Source organism: Arachis hypogaea, chromosome 7 (assembly GCF_003086295.3).
Source record: "Arachis hypogaea cultivar Tifrunner chromosome 7, arahy.Tifrunner.gnm2.J5K5, whole genome shotgun sequence".
In the NCBI taxonomy this organism is placed as follows: Eukaryota; Viridiplantae; Streptophyta; class Magnoliopsida; order Fabales; family Fabaceae; genus Arachis; species Arachis hypogaea.
The window spans coordinates 79,848,487-79,869,239 of record NC_092042.1 but is presented as its reverse complement, the minus strand read 5'-3'; the positions used below and the strand labels follow the sequence as shown (position 1 = coordinate 79,869,239).

Sequence of the window (20,753 nt, the reverse complement as noted above, 5' to 3'; positions counted from 1 at the left end):
ATTTTTCCTCCCTCCTTTCTTACTTACTTCTTCTTCCCTTTTTTCCCTTCTCATTTCTCTTATCTTTCATTTTCTTTTACTTAATTGCATACTTTCATTCATTGCATTATTTTCATTGGTGTTGGAATTTTATTTGGGTCATTGTTTTTTCTATATTTTTGTAGATTATTTGACAATTATATATTACTTTTTAAAGGGTTGCTTGCATGTTCAATTTAATACTTTCAAATAGCTTATTTACCATACATGCTATGTATTTGTGAAAACGCCCGTATGGCATTGTGCACTATTTTTTAGATTTCTTTTAATCTTCTACTATAAATGCTTGCTTTTCACAAAACCCTTTTTATATTTTATTAATTAAATATAATTGTTAATACAAACGTTATTGTTAGTTTCTTACGACTAACAATACATTAAAGCTTTTGATTCTTGATCTATGCTACTCATGCCCTTGCCGGCATGCTAATAAACATCTTGCATCCAATACTCCCCATGCCTTGCTATATTTCCGTTGATGAACTGATCACATGGAATCGCGACCATGTCTTCCATTCACTATTTTCCTTACTATCACTCGTACCGCCCTCCTCTTTGCTCTACACCTTTGGCTTCATATCCCTTTCTCCTCTCCCTTTTTCAGGCTGGCCACCAGAACGGGTAAAGAGAAAGCTTCTACAACGAGCAACAGCTGAGGATCCACAACACCCACCCACCTGTACATCTCAGCATGCACCGAGGACGGTGCAATCTTTAAGTGTGGGGAGGTCGATACCGATCTCCACGGATCAGTTAGCCCCTTCTTAACACCAATTTTTGTTTTTCATTGTTGCATTTGCATGTCTGATTGCATGTTTGTTTTCTGTGCATATTTTACCACTTGGTTAAAGTAATATTTTCTTTTTCAAGAAATTTTTATAATATTTCACTAATTTGAATAAAACTTTTTGAAAAACTTGTTTGAAGAAATCTAATTTTGGAACATAGTTTAGAGCTCGAACACACAAAACCAGTGAGATTTTGAGCTTATTTGATTGGTTGCATTTTATCAACCAATATTTTATTTTTGGTGTGTGTTTTTCTCTCTAAAATTGTGATCTTTGTCTTGCTTAATTCTATATTTCCATTGTTTGATGTATGCATGCACTGATATGATTGAGGCCTTTGTTTCACTAAGCTTACATACCCATATGGCCTTACCCTTTCATTATCCTTTGCAAACCAATTTGAGCCTAATATACCCATTTGTTCTTTACTCTAGCTCATTACTGACTCTAAGCGGAAAACAATAATGTCCTTAATTTGAATCCTTGGTTAGCTTAGACTAGTAAAAGTGCTTATGATTTAAGTGTGGGGAAGTTGGGTTTGAAAATATTTGGTTTGAATAATTTGGTGTTGTATATTTTAGTGAAAATGTACAAAATAATGGTTGAGCACATGTTATTGCATTCAATACTTTAATTATATGCATTGAGAAAAAAAAGTGAAAAAGAAAAATAAAAGAGCAATTAATAAAAGGGGACAAAATGCCCCAAAATAAATAAGTGAAATCAATGCATATGAGCTGTACTCAAAACTTAGAATGCATAAATATGTAGTAAACACAGTTGATGGGAAGTTAGATTTTGTATTTTAATTAAATGGATTGTCTTGAGTTAGGTGGAAAGTTTATGTTAATTAAGGATTCAGATTTTAGTCCACTTGGCCAAATTCAATCCTACCTTGACCCTAACCCTATTATAACCCTTAAAAGACCTCTTGATTTGTGTATTGGTACATTAAATTGTTGTTGATTATTAGATGAAGAGTAAGCTATAGAAAGTAAGATTAGTAGAGAATTGAGAGAATTGACCCTAGACACTTGAGAGTTAGAATGATATACACTACTAGTAAGGGTTCAGTGCTTAATTCTATGTTCCCTGCTTTTATGAGTTATCTTCTTTTTGCAAGTTATTTATATTGTAATTCAGTTCATATTTATTCTTGAAAGATTTATTTACTTTTTTTTTTTACCAAGTAGGTAGAATCATTTTAGCATGTAGTTGCATTCACATTCATAGGTTGCATTGCATGAGTCTTGCCTTTCCCTACTCATTTATTTGGTCTCCTTGAGTTTAGCATGAGGACATGCTAATGTTTAAGTGTGGGGAGGTTGATAAACTACTATTTTATGGTTTACAATGTGTTTAATTGTGTGGTTTTATCACGGTCTTTACCCACTTATTCATATAATTAGCATGCATTTATATTTCCTTCCTAAAATTATTACATGATTGAAAACATGCTTCTTTGGTCTTAATTTGGCTAATCTTAATCCTCTCTTATTACCATTCGATGCCTTGATCTGTGTATTAAGTGTTTCAGGCTTTATAGGGCATGAATGAGTGAGAGATTGGGAAGGAAGCTGCAAAAATGGAAGGAACACAAGAAATTGAGGAGATGACCAGCGAGAAGTGACGCGTACGCGTCAGCGATGCGACCACGTAGAAGAAAGAAATTCGCAGTGACGCGGTCGCATGGCTCACGCGACCGCGCGAATTGGAAAAGCGCAAGTGACGCGGGAGCGTGGACGACGCGAACGCGTGGCAGAGAAAAACGCGAATGACGCGTCTGCATGGATGACGCGATCGCATGATGTGCGCGATCTGCAGAATTACAAAAGTCGCTGGCAGAGATTCTGGGCCGCATTTCAACCCAGTTTTCGGCCCAAAAACACAGATTAAAGTCAGGAAACTTGCAGAGACTCATCAGACTTTCATAATTCACGATTTTAGGATTAGATGTAGTTTTTAGAAAGAGAGGTTCTCTCCTCTCTCTTAGGATTTAGGATTTTAGGATTTCTATTAGTTTAGTTCAATTCATCTTCATTCCAGGTTCTATATTCCTTCAATATTTATTTTCTACTTTTATTTACTCTAATACTTTTATTTGTATTTGATTTATATTACCCAATTGGCTTATGAACCTTTCCATGTTATGACTTGAATGTATATTTAGACGTAGTTTGATTGCTTTATTTACATGAATGCTTTTAATTTAATTGAGATATTTTCCCTTTTGGCTTTGGTTGATTAATTGGTGACTCTTGGGTTATCAAACTCATTGTTGATTGAAAATTGGAATTCTTCAAGAATTGATTCGAGATCCAATAACTCTAACTTTTCCCAAGGAAAGACTGGGACTTGAGGATTCGAATTAATTCATCCACTTAACTTACCTTCATAGTTAGAGGTTAACAAAGTGGGAGAAAAATCCAATTCTCATCACAATTGATAAGGATAACTAGGATAGGACTTCCAGTTCTTATACCTTGCCAAGAGATTTTATTATTGTTAATTTATTTTACTTGTCATTTAAATATACCTGTGCCCATTGCCCAAACTTCAAAACCCCGATTTACAATCTTCATAACCAATAATAAGAACATACCTCCCTACAATTCCTTGAGAAGATGACCCGAGGTTTAAATACTCGGTTATCAATTTTAAAGGGATTTGTTACTTGTGACAACCAAAACGTTTGCACGAAGGGATTTCTGTTGATTTAGAATCTATAACTACAACGCGACTATTTTTATAAAATTTTTTACTAGCAAAAATCCTAACGTCAATCACCCACACATACCACACTCACAGATTCAAATGAATATTTCTCAAGCTCAATGCACTCACCAATTTTCTCACACACTATTGCACTCATTACCACACCACACACTAACAATGCACATGTATCACAACACTCTGACATCACACATGATTGCATTACTAGAAAATCTGAAAGAGTCAAGAAATCGCCTGCTTATTTGAAGGACTATCATTGTATGACAACCCACACAGCTTACTCTAGCAATTTTGCCAACTCTAACTCTTTATATCTTATCTCACAACACTTGTCATATGATAAACTAACCCCAAATATAAGTCACTTTCTCTAGCCATCACCTCAAATCAAGAACCTAGCACTTATGAGGAAGCGGCTGCACATGAATGTTGGAGAAAGGCAATACAAGATGAATTGACAGCTCTAGATCAAAACAAAACTTGGTGTCTCACTGAACTCCCAAAAGACAAGAAGGCTGTGGGTTGCAAATGGGTTTTTTGGGTAAAATTCAATCACAATGGTACCATAGAGAGGCACAAAGCGAGACTAGTTACAAAAGGATTCATTCAAGTGCAAGGAGTAGATTATGGTGATACTTTTAGTCCAGTTGTCAAAATGACTACCCTACGAGTAATGTTAGCATTAGCAGCGGCAAAGAAATGACATTTGAAACAGCTGGACGTCAACACTGCCTTCCTTCATGGAGATTTGGACAAGGAAGTTTATATGAAGATACCACCCGGTTTGCCTGTGTCACAACCAGGTTTGGTTTGTAAATTGCAAAAGTCTCTATATGGACTTAAGCAAGCAAGCAGGCAATGGAACATTAAGCTCACTCAAACTCTTATGGATGCTGGTTATAAGCAATTTTTTTATGATCATTCACTCTTCATCAAGAAACAATCTGGAAGCTTCACTACCATTCTAGTATATGTTGATGACTTGGTTTTAACCGGGAATAACATTGACAAAATCAATTCCATCAAGTAAAATTTAGATGACAAATTCAAAATAAATGATCTTGGTGATATCAAATACTTCTTGGGAATGGAAGTAGCACGCTCTAACTTTGGAATTCATATTTATCAGCAGAAGTACACCATGGACCTTCTCAAGAATTTTGGTTATCTGGATTGCAAGCCTCTCTCTACCCCCATTTGATTATAGTTAGAAACTCTCAAAGGAATCAGGTACCATTTTAACAGACAACCCTGTTTACAGACAGCTCATCGGCCGACTCCTTTACCTCACAAATACTAGACCCGATATCTCTTATGCTGTGGGACATTTGAGCCAATTTTTGGACTGTGCAACCACTTCTCACCTACAGGCTACTTTTTGTGTACTCCGATATTTAAAAGGCCGACCTGCAACTGGTCTCTTCTTCTCTTCTACTTCTAATCTGCATCTCACTGGATTTGCCGATGCTGATTGGGCTACCTGTGCCGATACTCATTACTCTGTTTCGGGTTATTTCTTCATGCTTGGGAACTCTCTCATTAGCTGGAAGAGTAAGAAGCAAACCACAGTTACTAAGTCCTTTGCAGAAGCTGAATATAGGTCTCTTGCTGTTGCCACTTGTGAAGCTAGTTAGTTATCTTTCTTAATGAATTTTATTGGTTTGCCGCTTCAAAAGTCTATCACTCTATTCTGTGACAACCAGTCAGCCATTCATATTATAAGTATTGAAAAAATATATTTAGGTCAAAACTCAAAAAAAAAACGAATGAAAAAATTCAACTAATAAACAAATTAAACCAATTAGATAGAAGAGAAACTCACCACTGTCACAATGGTAGTGATGAAATGTTGAACGAAGCTTCAAAGAGGGAGACAATGTAGAGAGAAAGTGAGGGTAGTGAGAAGGTTGAGAGAGAAATGAGAATCTGAAATGAAAGGAAGGTGAGGGAGGGTTGAGAATTTGAAATCTGATTCGCCCTTTATCGATATGCGACGGCGGCGAAACACTGCATTTCATTTATTCAGTTTTGCCGACGACAATTAACAACGTTAAATTCATTCATTTTATTAAATTAAACTTATAGGTCGTGGGTAAATATAATATTTCATTAACACCATGTATATATTTATAGATGGTTAAGCCGTCGGGTAATATTTTCTCACACCGAAATTTAGTGATGATTACTGTCTTACTGATAGCTATGGCATCAATAAAATAAATCCTCGAAAAAAAATTAAAAAACCAACTAAATTTACTGACGCCTTCAAGATTTATTGATAGCCAGACCATCGATAATCTTCATCACTGAAACGGTTGCCAGAGGGTCCGTCCATAATCACGACTCATGTAGTAGTGTGTTTTGGTTTTTTAATTCCATAAAAATCAAGCATAGTATGTTTCGGTTTTTAATTTAAAGATGGCTTTTGTTTTGGTGGCGACAGAGAAGACCTTGCGAAAGTTTGAGGCAGAGATGAAGGTGACACCACTAAAGTTTTTTGGAGGGAGAGAGCGCAGTTGAGGTTTTTGGAAACTTCGACCGTGATACGGCTAAAGGGTCGCTCGTTGAGAGTGGGGCTGCTAGGGGCACTTTTTCTTGAAGGAGTCGCTCGTAGCACTCGGTATTGAACGAGTCATCCTCGTTAGCCGCCGAAAACTCGCTCTGCGACCATGATTAGGTATGAGAGTTTGTCATTGATTCACTTTTTTTGACGATGTTGTTGTTGCTGCTCCGACAACGCCATTGCCGCCATCTCCTAGTGACACAGCCATTGAGGTCAAATGAACCCTATAAGTGGAGGATATAGGCAAATTAGTAAATTCATATTACATATAATTTTTTTTAGTATTTACTGTTAATAGGGTTTAATTACAAAATCTAATATAGTATAGGGACTCAACTAAAAAAAATTATTAGTCTGATTGAAAATTCGATAAAATTATAAAGACTTTTAGAATAATTAAACTTAAAATATATGACAAATATCATATTTAAATTATATAATTATAAATATAAGTATAAAATTATTATTTATATTGAATTATATTTAATATTCAAGGTCAAATTAATGAAATGATCACAATTCTAAAATAATTAGATTTTAATTATGATATAGGTTTTAGTTTATCATTATTTGTTTTGAATCGATCATAATTTATTTTCAATTTTTTATCCAAGTATGATTTTTTTAAAGAAATAATTTTTGCTATTTTCCAAACATAACTAGTAACTTGCATAAGTTTTAAAACCTTTTGTACATATCATTTAAGTTTAAAGTATATATTTGACTCTTATATTACTCATCTTATAATAATAATAATAATAATAATAATAATAATAATAATAATAATAATAATAATAATAATAATAATAATAATAATAATAATAATAATAATAATAATAATAATAATAATAACTTACAATATTTATTTCTAATAAGTGTATGATAACATGACAAAACCAACTAAACCAGAGATGGATGGAAGCAAATTAAACCCTAAATCATCATCTTTTTCACTATCTACCTTTTTTTTTTATCAACATGACATCAATACCAAATTTGGCTTGCTCTGTGGAACTAATTGCAGATGGAATATAAGTTCCATTAATTACTCCAATGACATTCTTAAAAGATGATCAATATTTTTTTATATTTTTGGATAAACTAAACTTGATGTACTTGAATAATAATTTTAGACAAATAACTAATATCCCATGAAATTGTCTATTTATAATCTTTCATGAGTGTTGAATCATTTCTTTTGCTATCTTGACTAAATATGTTTAAAAATATTAATATCATCTATTGAATCTCTTTTCTTTTATTAATAATTTGTAGACCATGTTTAACTGTCAGTACAAAAAACATATTTTTTCATTCAAAACTATTAACATTATCTAATAAAATAATTTTATAAATTTTTTTACACCCACAAATGATATGTTCTTTGATTTGTTTCTTGTTCTCTTTACATATATATTTCACTGCTGCATGTGGAGTAATTAATGTGTTACCTCCTTATCTTTATTGTAGTCCCTTTATAATAAAAAAAAGTAATTTTGACTTTTTATCCTTCTTTTTCGACTGTGACATCTCGTCATAAAAAATTTATCAACAAGATTATTTTGTATTGGATTGAGATATAAACTTTTGATACTTTTTTATTAATAGTGCATTTTTAACATTTTACATTGTGATTTCACATCTACCATATAATATAATATTACAGAAATTGTCATATAACAATGGTAGTGGTGTCAAATAAGATCATAGCTTGATCCAATGGTTATTTACCGTTTGATATATCATAAAAAATAATCTAACGATATAAACTTTGTTCGTAAATATTTACCATCGGATTACCAGCTCAAGAAATTAATTAGTTATTGTCAGATGTTTTTGACGGTAATGTTAGCGCCAAAATATATTTTTGCACACCATGTTATCGTCAGATTATTTCTATGGTAATTCCAATAGTAATATCATTGTTCTTTTAGAATTTGAAATAAATGGTCAATTTTAATTTTAATTTAATTTTTTTTCACATAATTAATAGTCAATTCGTAAATAATAAATAATAAATAGGAAGCATTGCATTAATCCTAAAAATGAATATGGTTCTAAATAATGATAGCATTTTAATCAAGTTCACATAAGATAATTTTTATTTATAGTGTCTTTTAGTATGACAATCAACAAGACTCAAGGATATAAGTTAAACTAAGACCGATTTTTACGCACCGATAATTATATGTAACACTTTCAAAAGTTAAGAGCAAGCAAGAGATAGAGATTTTAATTCAGAATCATAAAGCGGTATTTGAATATTGCACAATTAATATTGTGTATAGAGAAGTATTTGATAAATTAAATTATTGTTTAGGTACTGTTTAATCAATTAGTATTTGTCTGTTATTAATTATGTTTTTCATATATATTTTTTTATATTTGGATAGAAATTTTTAAATAAATAATATTTAAATTTTATTTAATATTAGAATAGAGATATAACCTATAATGTGTAACGATTAATAATGGAGACAAAAAAATGTGCACGCATATTTTTTCATAGAAATTAAAAAGTTAATTTATTGCATATTATGCTTTTTTAATTAATCTAATTATTTTATAAATTTTTTTTGTTATACACTATTGTTTAATATTTGCATAAATAAAAAGCAATAAATTTATTAATTTTTTTTAAAAATACCTCAAATATAAATAAAATATTAAATATTTTTTATGAATGTAGTGGTATATACATTAGTTTTTTTTTTTTTTGAAAGTAATTCAACTTTATAAACACAAGTACCAACTACTACACAATGAAAAATTCTAAAAAAAAAAAGAGACTAATTAAACAGAAGAAATGTTTGTCTGTCTAGCATTAATTATATAATATACCCTTGTGTATCTTGAATGAAAAATTATACAGAAAATTAAATTGCATACCATCTTAAGTGTCCCATATTTTCTCTTACCACTCTCTTGTCTGATTTCACGTGGAATATGATATGCAATGCGAGAAATCGTGAGATGTATGGAAGTGTGAAATGGGTTTATGTTCCCTTAGTAGGGGCCCCAATTGCCCATATTTCCATAGAGAATAAATCAATAAATAAACTCCTTCCTCCAATTAAGTTGGTCAAGTAGTTAGTTTACTCTTCTATTTAAGTAAATATCGATATACTCTTAAATAAAATTTAGATCTATGACAAATTAATTTTTAATTTATTGAATTGAGAAATACCATAAAAAACAAAAAAAAACTCCTCCCTCAAAATATGATGGTCTCATTAATTAATAATTAAAATTTTTTATTATTATCTTTCTCATTCTTAAATAGTTAAAAACTAAAAATTTTAATATATATTTTAAAACATTATTAAAAATTTAAAACTTTTTAAAACACCACAATTCATTTTTAATAGTTGACTAATGAAATTTATTGTTTATAATTTTTTTTCCTTCTAAAAGTTTAACTCAAAACATAATGTTTAAATAACTAAGAATATTGTTACTAAAAATAAATGTTTTTAAAACTTCTTTGATAAATACGCTATAACAGTATCGAAAACTTCATACCTTTAATTTTCAATAAAAGATTTCTAGAGTTAGCTAAATCTTCATTTTTAATAACCGTTAATTTTTATAATTTTATTAAATTTTTAATAAATATTTTTAATTTATAATTTTATAATTAAATTTCTATCATAAATAAATATTTATAATAGATTTTTATTAGACATTTTTTGAAAAGAATTAATATTTTAAAAATATTTATTTTAAAATATTTATTTATAATTTATTTTATATTAAACACAAAAACAAATATTTTAAAATTATTTATATTTAATAAAAATAATTTTAAAAAATAAAATTTTTATCTACTACAACAGATATCCAATTAAAAATTTAGAAAAATTATAAAGATTAATAATGACTTTGTTAATGGGTATTTCTATTAAAAAAAAAGAAGAAAAGAAAGACAAAGACAAGAATAAGTGATAATAAAAAAATTGAAAATTGAAGAAAATAATTCTTTAAAATAAAAAAATTGATAAAGTGATAAAATAAAAAATTAATCATTATTATTGATTTTGTAGTTTTTATAAAATATATGTTATATTATCTTAATTTAAGCGTGAATTCTTATTTTATTATTTTACTAATTTTTTCACCTTTTAGGATCTTAATTTAATAATCTAAAATTAATGACATTGTTAATAGGTGGCTAATTTTTTTATATAAAAAAATATTGATATCTTTGAAAATAGAATTATTTAGCGTAATTATATGTAGGTGAATTTTACATATGAAAATTTAACATGTAGAGTGCATGTTATAATATGCACGGTGCGTATTAGACACATGTCATCATGTTAGTATTTTGGCCAACACGCATATATTTTTTTTTTGGATTTTGTTAGATAGACAATGCCTTTTATAAACAATGTAAACAATAAGATCTAAAATTGACCTAATAAAATAAAAACAAACTACAGTGTCAAATTACCTACCTAACCATTTGCACGGTGGAAACTCAGATGTAGTCGACTTTACGTAAAATTGATACTTGAGAGCCGTTAGATGATTTGATTAATTTGACTAAATTTTCATCTAACAAACTTTTAGATATCAACTTCACGTGAAGTCGACTTCACCTGAGTTTTCACCCCATTTGCACACCTAATGAATTGAACATCTAATATATCAATTATTCACATTGTTTAATATTTTCATTGTTTATCTATACTTCTTTTTTCAACACACTCATAAAACTTTAATATATTTCAAATACCAATATTTAATCAAAATATCATTTTTGTCTCTGTATTAAAAATAATTTCTGTTGATGGCTTTCCTGTCAGAAAATAAGAAAAAGAAAAGAAGATAGACCAGAGCAAGTGGTAATGAAAATTGAAGAAAATGAAAAAAAATGAGAGCACAGTAGTAAGTAGTACATGACAATATCACATTACAACACTTAACTTACACAGTTACACATATAGTCACATGGGAGATGCTTCTGTAAAAGAGAGAGAAACAAGGCTTATGCGTTGCGAGATACACATATTTTAGAGAGAGAAAGAGAGAATAGAGACTTCTAGAGAGAGAAAGTGGGTGTTTTATGTCTTTTTTGGGTTAGACTCTTTTTCCATATCTGTTGCAGGGTGGTGTGGTGTGGTGTGGTGTGTGGCACTGTGTGGGTGAGTTTCCCAAAGCTCTCTCTATTCTGAAAGGTGTGTGGTGTTGTTGATGCAGCAGAGGGGCATGGAATAGAATGAATGAAGCCATGGCATCCCTCAATTGGTGCTATTTATTTGCTCAGAGACTTTCACCCGCTTCTGCAGAAATTTGAGGAACCCTAATTTCTGATTGGGTTTCCTTTTTCTTCTCCCATTCTGGTGGGTTTCTCTTGGGCTTTAAACCTGAAACTTTTTTTTATGCATATTTGGTGTTTGTTGAAATGCTTGATTCATTTTCATGGCTCTTGGGCACAGATTATGAATTTCATTGAAAATCTGAGCTTGGTGGGTCCTGATCTATGACATAATCTTAATTCTTAGCTCTTTTGCTTTGGATTTATGCATTATCATCCATTTCTGGGTCTAAATTTTTGTTCTGTGTTTCAATGCTGCTTATTCGTTCATGCATGTTGATTTCTGTGTTTTCCTTTGCAATTCCGACTCTCTCTCTCTTTCTCTCTCTCTCTCTCTCTCTCTCTCTCTCTCTCTCTCTATTGAATGCTTAATTCAATTAATTGGTATTTGTTAATCAATGTAATTTTATTTTACTGTTTTAAAAAAAAGAAAAAAAAAGAGGAAAAGGATGAGGTTCTTGTCCAAAAAGATTTCCAGAACTTTAGTCGTTGAAGTTTGGTGACAACTTCAGTGTTGTATGTCATAATGTCTAAAGAAAATGTCGTTGTATATGTGTAAACTATGAAAGGTTTGTAGGATTTAGGATGTTTTGAATTTGTATTTTGATTTCATTCAGATTTCCCATTTTGCATGTCTTCGGTTCTGTGTTGCTTGCTAGGTAATGTTGCTCAGTTTAATGAAACTGCTTTGCTAATATAACCAGAAAAAAGTTTATTAGACATTGTTGTCTTGTTTTAAAGACCATTCCCCGCAACTTCCACGAGGGAAACATGATAAATACTCTGATTTTTTAGGAAGAGTACAATGGGTGAATTTCCAGTTAATGGTTTTGAAGCGAACTCTAATGTTGAAACATGAAAGCGCTGTTGCATGAAAACCGTAACATGTCTGATCCTCGTTCCCTCGGTTAAATGCATGTTTGTCAGTGAGAAACTTTCTCTATATTATGAAACACTGCTGCATTAAAAATAATGTGTCCAATTTCCTATCCACTGGATTGCTAATGAAAAATTGTTCTAAATTGGGGGCAAAGAAAATGTTGCTACCGGATTCTGTTAAAGGAGGAAACAATCATAATACCAAATTGCTCTTAGGGCAATGATGTTAGTTCATCAAAGAAAACAATCATAATTCTCACTTATACTCCAACTTTCTGCTTAGTTCACTTGGGAGGAAAGGAAAAGACGTACGACGGAATAAACATACCTACTTGATGATTTATTTATTTATTCTCATTACATTACAATTTCTATTTAACGAATTTCTATCTTCGGATGACATATGGATGACTTCAATATAGAAGCTAAACAGTTTTGGATGTTTTAGTTTTGATTTCCTTTTCTTTTTAAATTTATTTATTTGTTTGTTTAATTAATAACTGCATCTTGTTAGTGTAATAACTTACTTCACTTTCTTATGCAGATTATCAGGCCTTTGTCTTTTTATTTGTCAACCAAGGTTTGAAATGACGGAGTTTGTAAAATACTAGTTTATAGCTGAAAAAATGGCCAACTACTTCCTTAGGTTGTTTACAAAAAGCCAGAGGTAGCTTCTTAATGTAGCAACATGTAGATTACCAAGAGCAGTTGCAAATAAAGTGATACTGCATTAATCAGCACAGATATCGATCAGCAAACAAATGGAAGGCTTATGCGAGGAGGGATCTAATGAAGAAAGACAGATTTTTACTGAGGTCTTTTCCAGTAATGGCATTTTTCAGTCTAGTCAGAGGTGTCTTGTTTCTGGAGTTATCAACTTTGAATGTGAATCTGCAAAAAACACTTTCAAATCATTCTGCTCTAGTAATGAAGTTTCAGCTGTACTGCGCTCCTCATCTTCAAGATTTAAACATCCCGAGGAGGACCTTAATGCCATTCAAGATTCCAAAGAGACTGCTTTGGGGTGTGTGCCAAAGAGTTTCACATGTGAAGATGATCAAAATGACGAGGAAATGAATGTCAAGCGAATGAAGTTTTCTTTACATGAAACTCCTAGTGGTAGATCTGATTCAGAAAATGTTTTGAATCCATCAGAACTTTCAAAAGATACAGTTTCTAATTTATCTCATGCTGACTGTGATAGTGAACCCATTGCTTTTCATTTAGTTGAATCATCCAAGTGTGGTGTGATATCTAGTAGCTATCTGTTGAAGCATAATGTGTTACAGAGCAAACCAGCGGCTAAGGGTGATGTAGATGCTACAAAATGTAAATCAGCAACTGCAGACAGTAATGTTGCAAAAGAGGTGATTGTAGGTAAGGCAATTGCTTCTCCTGCTTCCCAGGAGAGCTTTGCAAACAGGCTTGTGGTTACGACATCATCAATCAGTGCTGTGAATCCTTTACATCCTGAAGAAATGTCAAAAGACTTCATATCTGCTGACATGGATATTTCAGATTCATTATCAAAGCTGGACAAAAAGGATCCTCGTACTTTGCTGCAGTTTCATATTTTGCGGTTGCTTACAGCGGCAGGATGGTCAGTTGAGAAGCGTAAACGCCCTAGTAGGCGATACATTGAGTCCGTTTATAGGACTCCAAAAGGAAAAACTGTCCGGGAATTTACAAAGGCTTGGAGATTATGCGGTCAGCTTCTGTCTGTTGAAAAATGTAATTTAGCATATGAAGAATGTAAGGAATGGAGTGATATTAGTCAATTTTGGTCTGATTTGTCCATTGCACTGATAAATGTTGAAAAAGGAATGAACCAGTTAGAGACTGCTTCTATGTTGGCTTATCAATGGTGGCTTCTGGATCCCTTTGTAGTACTAATTTTTTTTAATAGAAAGATTGGTGCACTGAAAAAGGGAGAAGTAATCAAATTAACTCGAACTTTAGTTTCGGGTAACAGTGCTTGTAAACGGAAATCAGATGAAGATATATATGTTGTAGCGAATCCCAGCAGCATAGAAAACCATTGTAGAAAAATCTCTGTAAACAAAAGCAGTATGGATCTAGTTTTCTCACCTGGTTATGGATTAGATAGCAGTGGCACTCAGCAAAGTGCTTGCTCTTTTGATATTCTTACAAGTTCGGGAAATTCAATACAAATGCTTGAAGGGTCTAAGGTAAATGATGTTCACCAGGCTAACGTTGGAAATTCTCAAAGGGTTGATGAAGATAATGGGATTGAGGGAGATGTACTATTGGAAATGTCACAGGAAAAGAATGCATCTGAATTAAGCCATGCCCTTGTTCATTTTCATGACTCTGAGGCTATTCAACAGTCTAATTATAGTGATGGAGAGGGCAGAAAAATCTCAACAGCTTCTGTATCTGAGACAGATAAGACATGCTCTGCCACCAGTGTTATTCTTAAGAAGAAAATGAGGAGGAGGTGCAAAAGGGTATCTCAGATCAAACTGAGTATGTTATACCGTAGTGACATGGTGGGCTCAACTGTTACTGAGCAGATGCAATCACTGAATGGTGGTCCAAGTGGAACTCAGTTTGGGTTGGAAGAGGCTCACGATAATCTAGTAGACGATTCAGGAACAAAAAGAAGCTGCAGGAAGTTATCATCTGTCGGTGCATCCCAGCATATTAGGAAACCAAACTACTCCATAAATGGAATGAATAAGTCCAGTAGATGCCGGATTAAAGATGATGATCTGTTGGTCTCAGCAATATTCAAGAACAAGGATTCTGGCCAAAATATGATTCGTGGTAATTCTAAAGCAAAATCTGGCAAATTGAGAGGCCGGAGAAATCTTAAAAGCCAAAAGGGCAGATGTCGGTTGCTACCAAGGAATCTTTGCAATGCAGGGAATCACAATAAGGATGGCAAGAGGTATTATTTGGGGTCAAGGACAGTCTTGTCCTGGTTGATTGAGAATGGTGTGATATCTATAAATGATGTGATTCAATACCGAAGCCTTAAAGATGATGCTGTCATTAAGGATGGTAGGATTACCAAGGATGGTGTTGTGTGCAAGTGTTGTTCTAATGTGTTTACATTATCAGAGTTCAAATTTCATGCTGGTTTTGCACTGAATCGTCCCTGCTTGAATCTTTTCATGGAGTCTGGTGAGCCGTTTACACTGTGCCTCCTTCAAGCTTGGTCTTCTGAGTACAAAGCCAGGAAAAGTCAGAATCAAGCTGTGAAAGTTGATAATGATGATAGAAATGACGACTCATGCGGCCTATGTGGGGAGGGGGGTGAGCTGATTTGTTGTGATAACTGTCCGTCTACTTTTCATCTGACTTGTTTGTCCACTCAGGTATATGTGCTTTCTGGAGTAGGCTAGTTTCTTTCTTATGTTCCCTAGTTTTTCATATTGTTTTTTCTGCTACTTTTTAGGAATTAGACTTACTATTAAGTGATTGTTATAACGTCATCCTTTACAGTTATTATTTATATACATACTATATATAGTCTTTTACAATAGCATCATACAAGTAGTACTGCCCCTTCCTTTGTCAAATTGTGGTAGAAGATTACTTCTTTTTTTCTTGTATGGAGTCAGGAATGTTTATCTGTACTTATTGCTTGAAAACTATAGTAGATTGTAGTAAGGGTTTTCTATGGTTAGTGGATGTTCTCTATCACTTCTATGAACTTGACTATGTGGTCAAGAGTAAGGTCATTTTGTTCCCTGGTATATATTTTACTTGCAATTTCTTGTTTAATAGCACTTAAGCTATGCGCTTAATTTGTTTTGATTTGGTATGGAGATTCTGTGAGCATATTCACACTTGACTTTTTGACTGTATGCTGGCTGGGTACTGGTCAAGTTTCTTTTTTATGTTATCAGGATTTAAAGGCGTGTATTTATGTTGTTCTAGTCTGCCCTTTTTTCTTGTCCTCTTTAGATCTTGTTTATATTTTGTACTATGTGGATGTCGTTATTGTTGGAGTTCTATCACCCTACCATGAAAGAATGATGACTGTTTCTTGTACATCAGGAGATCCCTGATGGCAACTGGTACTGCACAAATTGCACTTGTCGGATATGTGGAAAATTGGTCATGGACAAGGAGGCTTCAGATGGGTATGATTCATTGCAATGTTCACAATGTGAACATAAATGTAAGTATGCCCTGTGCACATTGCATTTATAGATCTTGTTTATTTGACTCTCCTTACACTCCAGACTGGTGGGTGATTGGATGCCTCATTCACTCATATCAATGCCTCCCTAACTACTACTACTACTACTACTACTACTATTATTGTTATTGTTATTGTTATTGTTATTGTTATTGTTAGGCAGACATTGATCTGAGTGAATGAGTGTGATTGGATGCCTCATTCACTCAGATCAATGCCTCCCTAACTATTATTATTATTATTATTATTATTATTATTATTATTATTATTATTATTATTATTATTATTATTATTATTGACTGCTTAATTTGTTCATGAAGAAGGATTTCTCTTGGCTGAAAGTTTATGCACTTTTTCCTTTTTGGTGCTTCAGTAATGATTTTGTCAGATTATTATTAACATGTATTTGAACAGATCATGATAAATGCCTGAAAGAAAGAGATAAACAAGAAGGCTTTCTTCCAGATACTTGGTTTTGTGGTCAGAGTTGTCAGGAGGTACTTGCTAAATTTTTCTTAAGAAGTTTCCAGGCTTCCGTTTGAAATTGATTTCTTGAGGCAGTGGTGTGGGGTGTTGGCGCAACTACTTATTATTATTATTATTGTTATTGTTATTATTATTATTGTTGTTATTGTTATTGTTATTGTTGTTATTATTATATACTCTGTAGAGTAATTGGGAATTATTGTTGGGGAAATGGCATGGTTTGAAGAAAGCTTTGGAGAATGAGTGACTCAGTAACCAAGTGAAGTGAGTGAGTGTGATTGGTTGGTGAGTGTGGGTGGTGGTGGCAACTGTCCGGTTGGGGGGGGGGGGGGAGGGTGCGGTAGTGGCACTGTGGTGATGTTGGATTGAGAAAAAGTGATGATGATGAAGAAGAGTTGATGATTAGAATAAGGATAAAATATGAAAAAGAATAAAAGAGTTGACTAACTGTTGACCATAAGGAAATTAACGGTAGGGGTAAAATTGAAACTTATCAAAAACTTTTGAAATAAATTAAATGTTAAGGGTAGATATTGATATTTAGATTGAAACATATAAAATGAATCTTCAGCATATTAATGCGATTCTTAAACTGTACTTTCTAACTAAAATTCAGAGTCATCCTTATTTCAAATTATTCTATGGTGATTATAATTGAGAGCAATGTGCTTGATTCTGCTTTAATGTTTCCATGACTGTTGCTTTGTTGCCTTTTATAGTTTTACAATATCAGAATGAATTTGACAGCTTTCAAAGTTATATTTTTCTCGAAATTTTACATTCTTCCTTTCTGGGGATTATTGTAGTAGATGCCTGTTTATAAGTGAACTAGAAAAGTGAAAACCTTTTCAGTTTCTTGCAAAAGATAGACAAGTCTTGTATGTAACATAAATTTCATTTTTATGCTAGTATTTTGACATTTATGCAAATAATAATAATTTTTATTTGTTAGAGTTGCTTTTGCTATATTCAACAGGGAGCTTATGCTTGTTTTAACATTAGGATCTTATCCATGCCATTAAGAGAAATTCTCTAGGAGTAAATGATCAACAAATTTACTGATGAATGTTTTTGCCTGCGTGATTGAGATGCTATAGATAATGGTATAATGGATTGCATTATCCATTAATTCCTTCTGTGTTGGTTTTATTGCAACAGTTCTATCTTACAGCATGACTGCATGAGTTCCTTGTACACTGTAATGTTATTTTCTATCCAAGGACTTGACACTTGGAATTTGCAGGTATACTCTGGTCTCCAATCTCAAGTGGGGTTAGTTAATCATGTTTCCAATGGCTTCTCATGGATGCTTCTTAGATGCATCCATGATGACCAAAAGGTTCATTCTACCCAGTGGTTAGCCCTGAAGGCGGTGTGCAATACTAAGTTAGCTGTTGCGCTTACTATCATGGAGGAGTGTTTTTTGTCGATGTTGGATCCAAGAACAGGCATACACATGATACCCCAACTATTGTACAACTGGGGGTTTGTTCTTCTTTCCTATGACAATTTTGCCTTGCCTCAGCAACTCTTTTTCAATGCCTCATCTTCTGAGGTTCTTACATTTTGTTTTCCTTACTCCCTCTGTAATTGTCTTTCACTTTTTGGGTTCATTGAAAAATTAATATTTCTAGACATGAAAGTGATACTTATTTTGAAACAGAGGGAGTATCTTCTATTGCATTTTAGCTTATCCCACCTAATGGGACATGACTTTATTGTTGTTGCTGTATCTTCTATTGCATTTTGATCTGAAAGTTCGCATCTCTAAATTTCAGGTCTGATTTTGCTCGCCTGAATTTTCAAGGGTTTTACACTGTGGTATTGGAAAAGCAGGATGTGTTAACATCTGTAGCATGTATTAGGTAAAACATATAATATAGATATTTTACCTTCTGGAATTTATGGCAGGTTTTGTGCTATTTAGAATACAATCCCTGACACACACTTATGTGGGAGAATCCAAGAATCAAGTTCAACTACTTTTCTAATATCAAATATGCAAAGCAAATTAGTGGAATGCCTTTTAATTGTTCTCCAGCTTACCCTTCCAGATGATTTACTAATGAATTAGGTTATTGTCAAAGTAATTTTATTCATTTGAGTTGCCATGGGTGTATAATTGCATCATAAATGAAGGATTTCTCCTTTGCAGGGTGCATGGAACTACAGTTGCTGAGATGCCTCTCATTGCAACTTGCAGTCGGTTTCGTCGGCAAGGAATGTGCCGACTCCTTGTGAGTTCAATTGAAGAGGTATTATTTGCCCGAAGTTTTGTATCTATCCAAAATTTTCATTAAAACAAAAAGTTATGTTCCAGTTTCTTCCTTGTTGGTTTGCATTCTTTAGTTTGAACATTCCTACTTTCCTCTGTTTGGTATTTTTTTAGGACTTTTGTATTTTAACAATTTTTTTATTAGCAGATGCTAACATCTGTCAAGGTAGAGAAGCTTGTGGTAGCAGCAATTCCAGATTTGGTGGAGACATGGACCAAAGGATTTGGATTCACACCTGTGGATGCCGCCGAAAAGCAGAAGTTCAACAAAATCAACTTCATGGTTTTTCCTGGAACAGTGTTACTTGAAAAACCCTTGTACAAGAAGGAAAGACCCGAAGGTATTTTCATTTGTGTATATTTATAGCATGCTATGATTGTAAAATATTACTAAAATTCATTGTTGTCAACTGAAACAGGAATCTGTTATGCATCACTGATGGCAGCAAATGAACCAACCAAAGTAGGTATCAGTTCCGAAGAAATGGCCCTGGATAAATCAGCACTAGAAGATGTTGGAGACATTGCTACTGACGACGTGGGTGCTGATAAGTCAGGGAAACCAGCAGAACTTGAAGGTAAGAATCACAGAGACACCATTGCTGACAGGGAAACCAGCAGAGATGATAACACTCAAGCCATCAACAACGACGACACTGGATTAGACGCCACAAAATCAACAGAAATTAGTAGCTGTTTTGGAGCAGAGATCATCCCGGTAATGGTCTCGGACAAGTCTGATAAATTGTGCGGTGGAGACAGCATGCTCGAACTGAGAATGAGCAGCGAAATCCAAACGGCGTGTAAGTTGGGACAGCAATCAAGTGAGGACTGTAATGTAAAGAAAGATGGTGCTGAATCAGGTGTATTAGTTATTGAGGAAAAGGATGTCAAAGTAGGTGAAGTTCAGGAAAATGCAAATGTGCAGGGTAATTTTTCAAATTTGTCCTGTAAAACATTCGTGGGCAGCAATTTTGACATTGATTCTAGTATTGAACGATCAGGTGAAACTGCTCTTTTTGGAACATTTGCAAAGTCTGCAAGTTGAATGATGAGTTGAAAAAAAAATAGATTTTTTTTTTGTGGAAATGGTGTGATGCTCATAATTTATGTTTTAGCATAGAGTATAAGGAAAACTGTTTTTTTATTCCCTAGGATATTTCTCAATATGATAAGTTAATGATTAATTCGTCGCGAATTGGAGTTCTATTTAAGGATTTGTTACTAGCTAATAGGTTGATGTATATATAAGGTAAGATTTGAACTTTTGATATTTGCTTAAGCATATTAGCTCAAACTACTAGATCAGCTTAAGCATATTAGCTCAAACTACTAGATCAACCTAAGTTGGTAAGATTTGAACTTCTGATCTATTATTAATATATTGTGAAAATTTAGTGTGTGTTTGGATTACAGTTTGCAAACGGGAGTTTGAATAAAATTGATTTTGTAAACTTGATTTTGATGAAAATTGATTTTGTAAACTTAATTTTGATGAA

General features: G+C 32.9%; 2 protein-coding genes across 3 annotated transcripts; both read left to right on the top strand.

Annotated features, from left to right (window-relative positions):
* Positions 1-4,326: 4,326 nt before the first annotated feature.
* LOC140174426 (secreted RxLR effector protein 161-like) lies at positions 4,327-5,194 on the top strand. The gene is made up of 2 exons (XM_072198883.1): positions 4,327-4,586; positions 4,822-5,194. The coding sequence occupies exons 1-2, from the start codon at positions 4,327-4,329 to the stop codon at positions 5,192-5,194; spliced, it is 633 nt and encodes a 210-aa protein (XP_072054984.1).
* A 5,693-nt stretch (positions 5,195-10,887) lies between these two features.
* On the top strand, positions 10,888-20,343 carry LOC112703622 (increased DNA methylation 1). 2 transcript variants are annotated; one of them, XM_025755169.3, is made up of 9 exons: positions 10,888-11,468; positions 12,867-15,663; positions 16,349-16,472; positions 16,908-16,990; positions 18,223-18,464; positions 18,758-18,844; positions 19,135-19,234; positions 19,403-19,595; positions 19,674-20,343. In XM_025755169.3, exons 2-9 carry the CDS (start codon positions 13,084-13,086, stop codon positions 20,300-20,302), a joined length of 4,038 nt encoding a protein of 1,345 aa, XP_025610954.1. In that variant the 5' UTR covers positions 10,888-11,468; positions 12,867-13,083; the 3' UTR covers positions 20,303-20,343. The 2 variants fall into 2 exon arrangements, with proteins under 2 accessions (XP_025610954.1, XP_025610955.1); XM_025755170.3 differs by having other exon boundaries at positions 10,907-11,468; positions 16,352-16,472.
* The last annotated feature ends 410 nt before the right edge of the window (positions 20,344-20,753 follow it).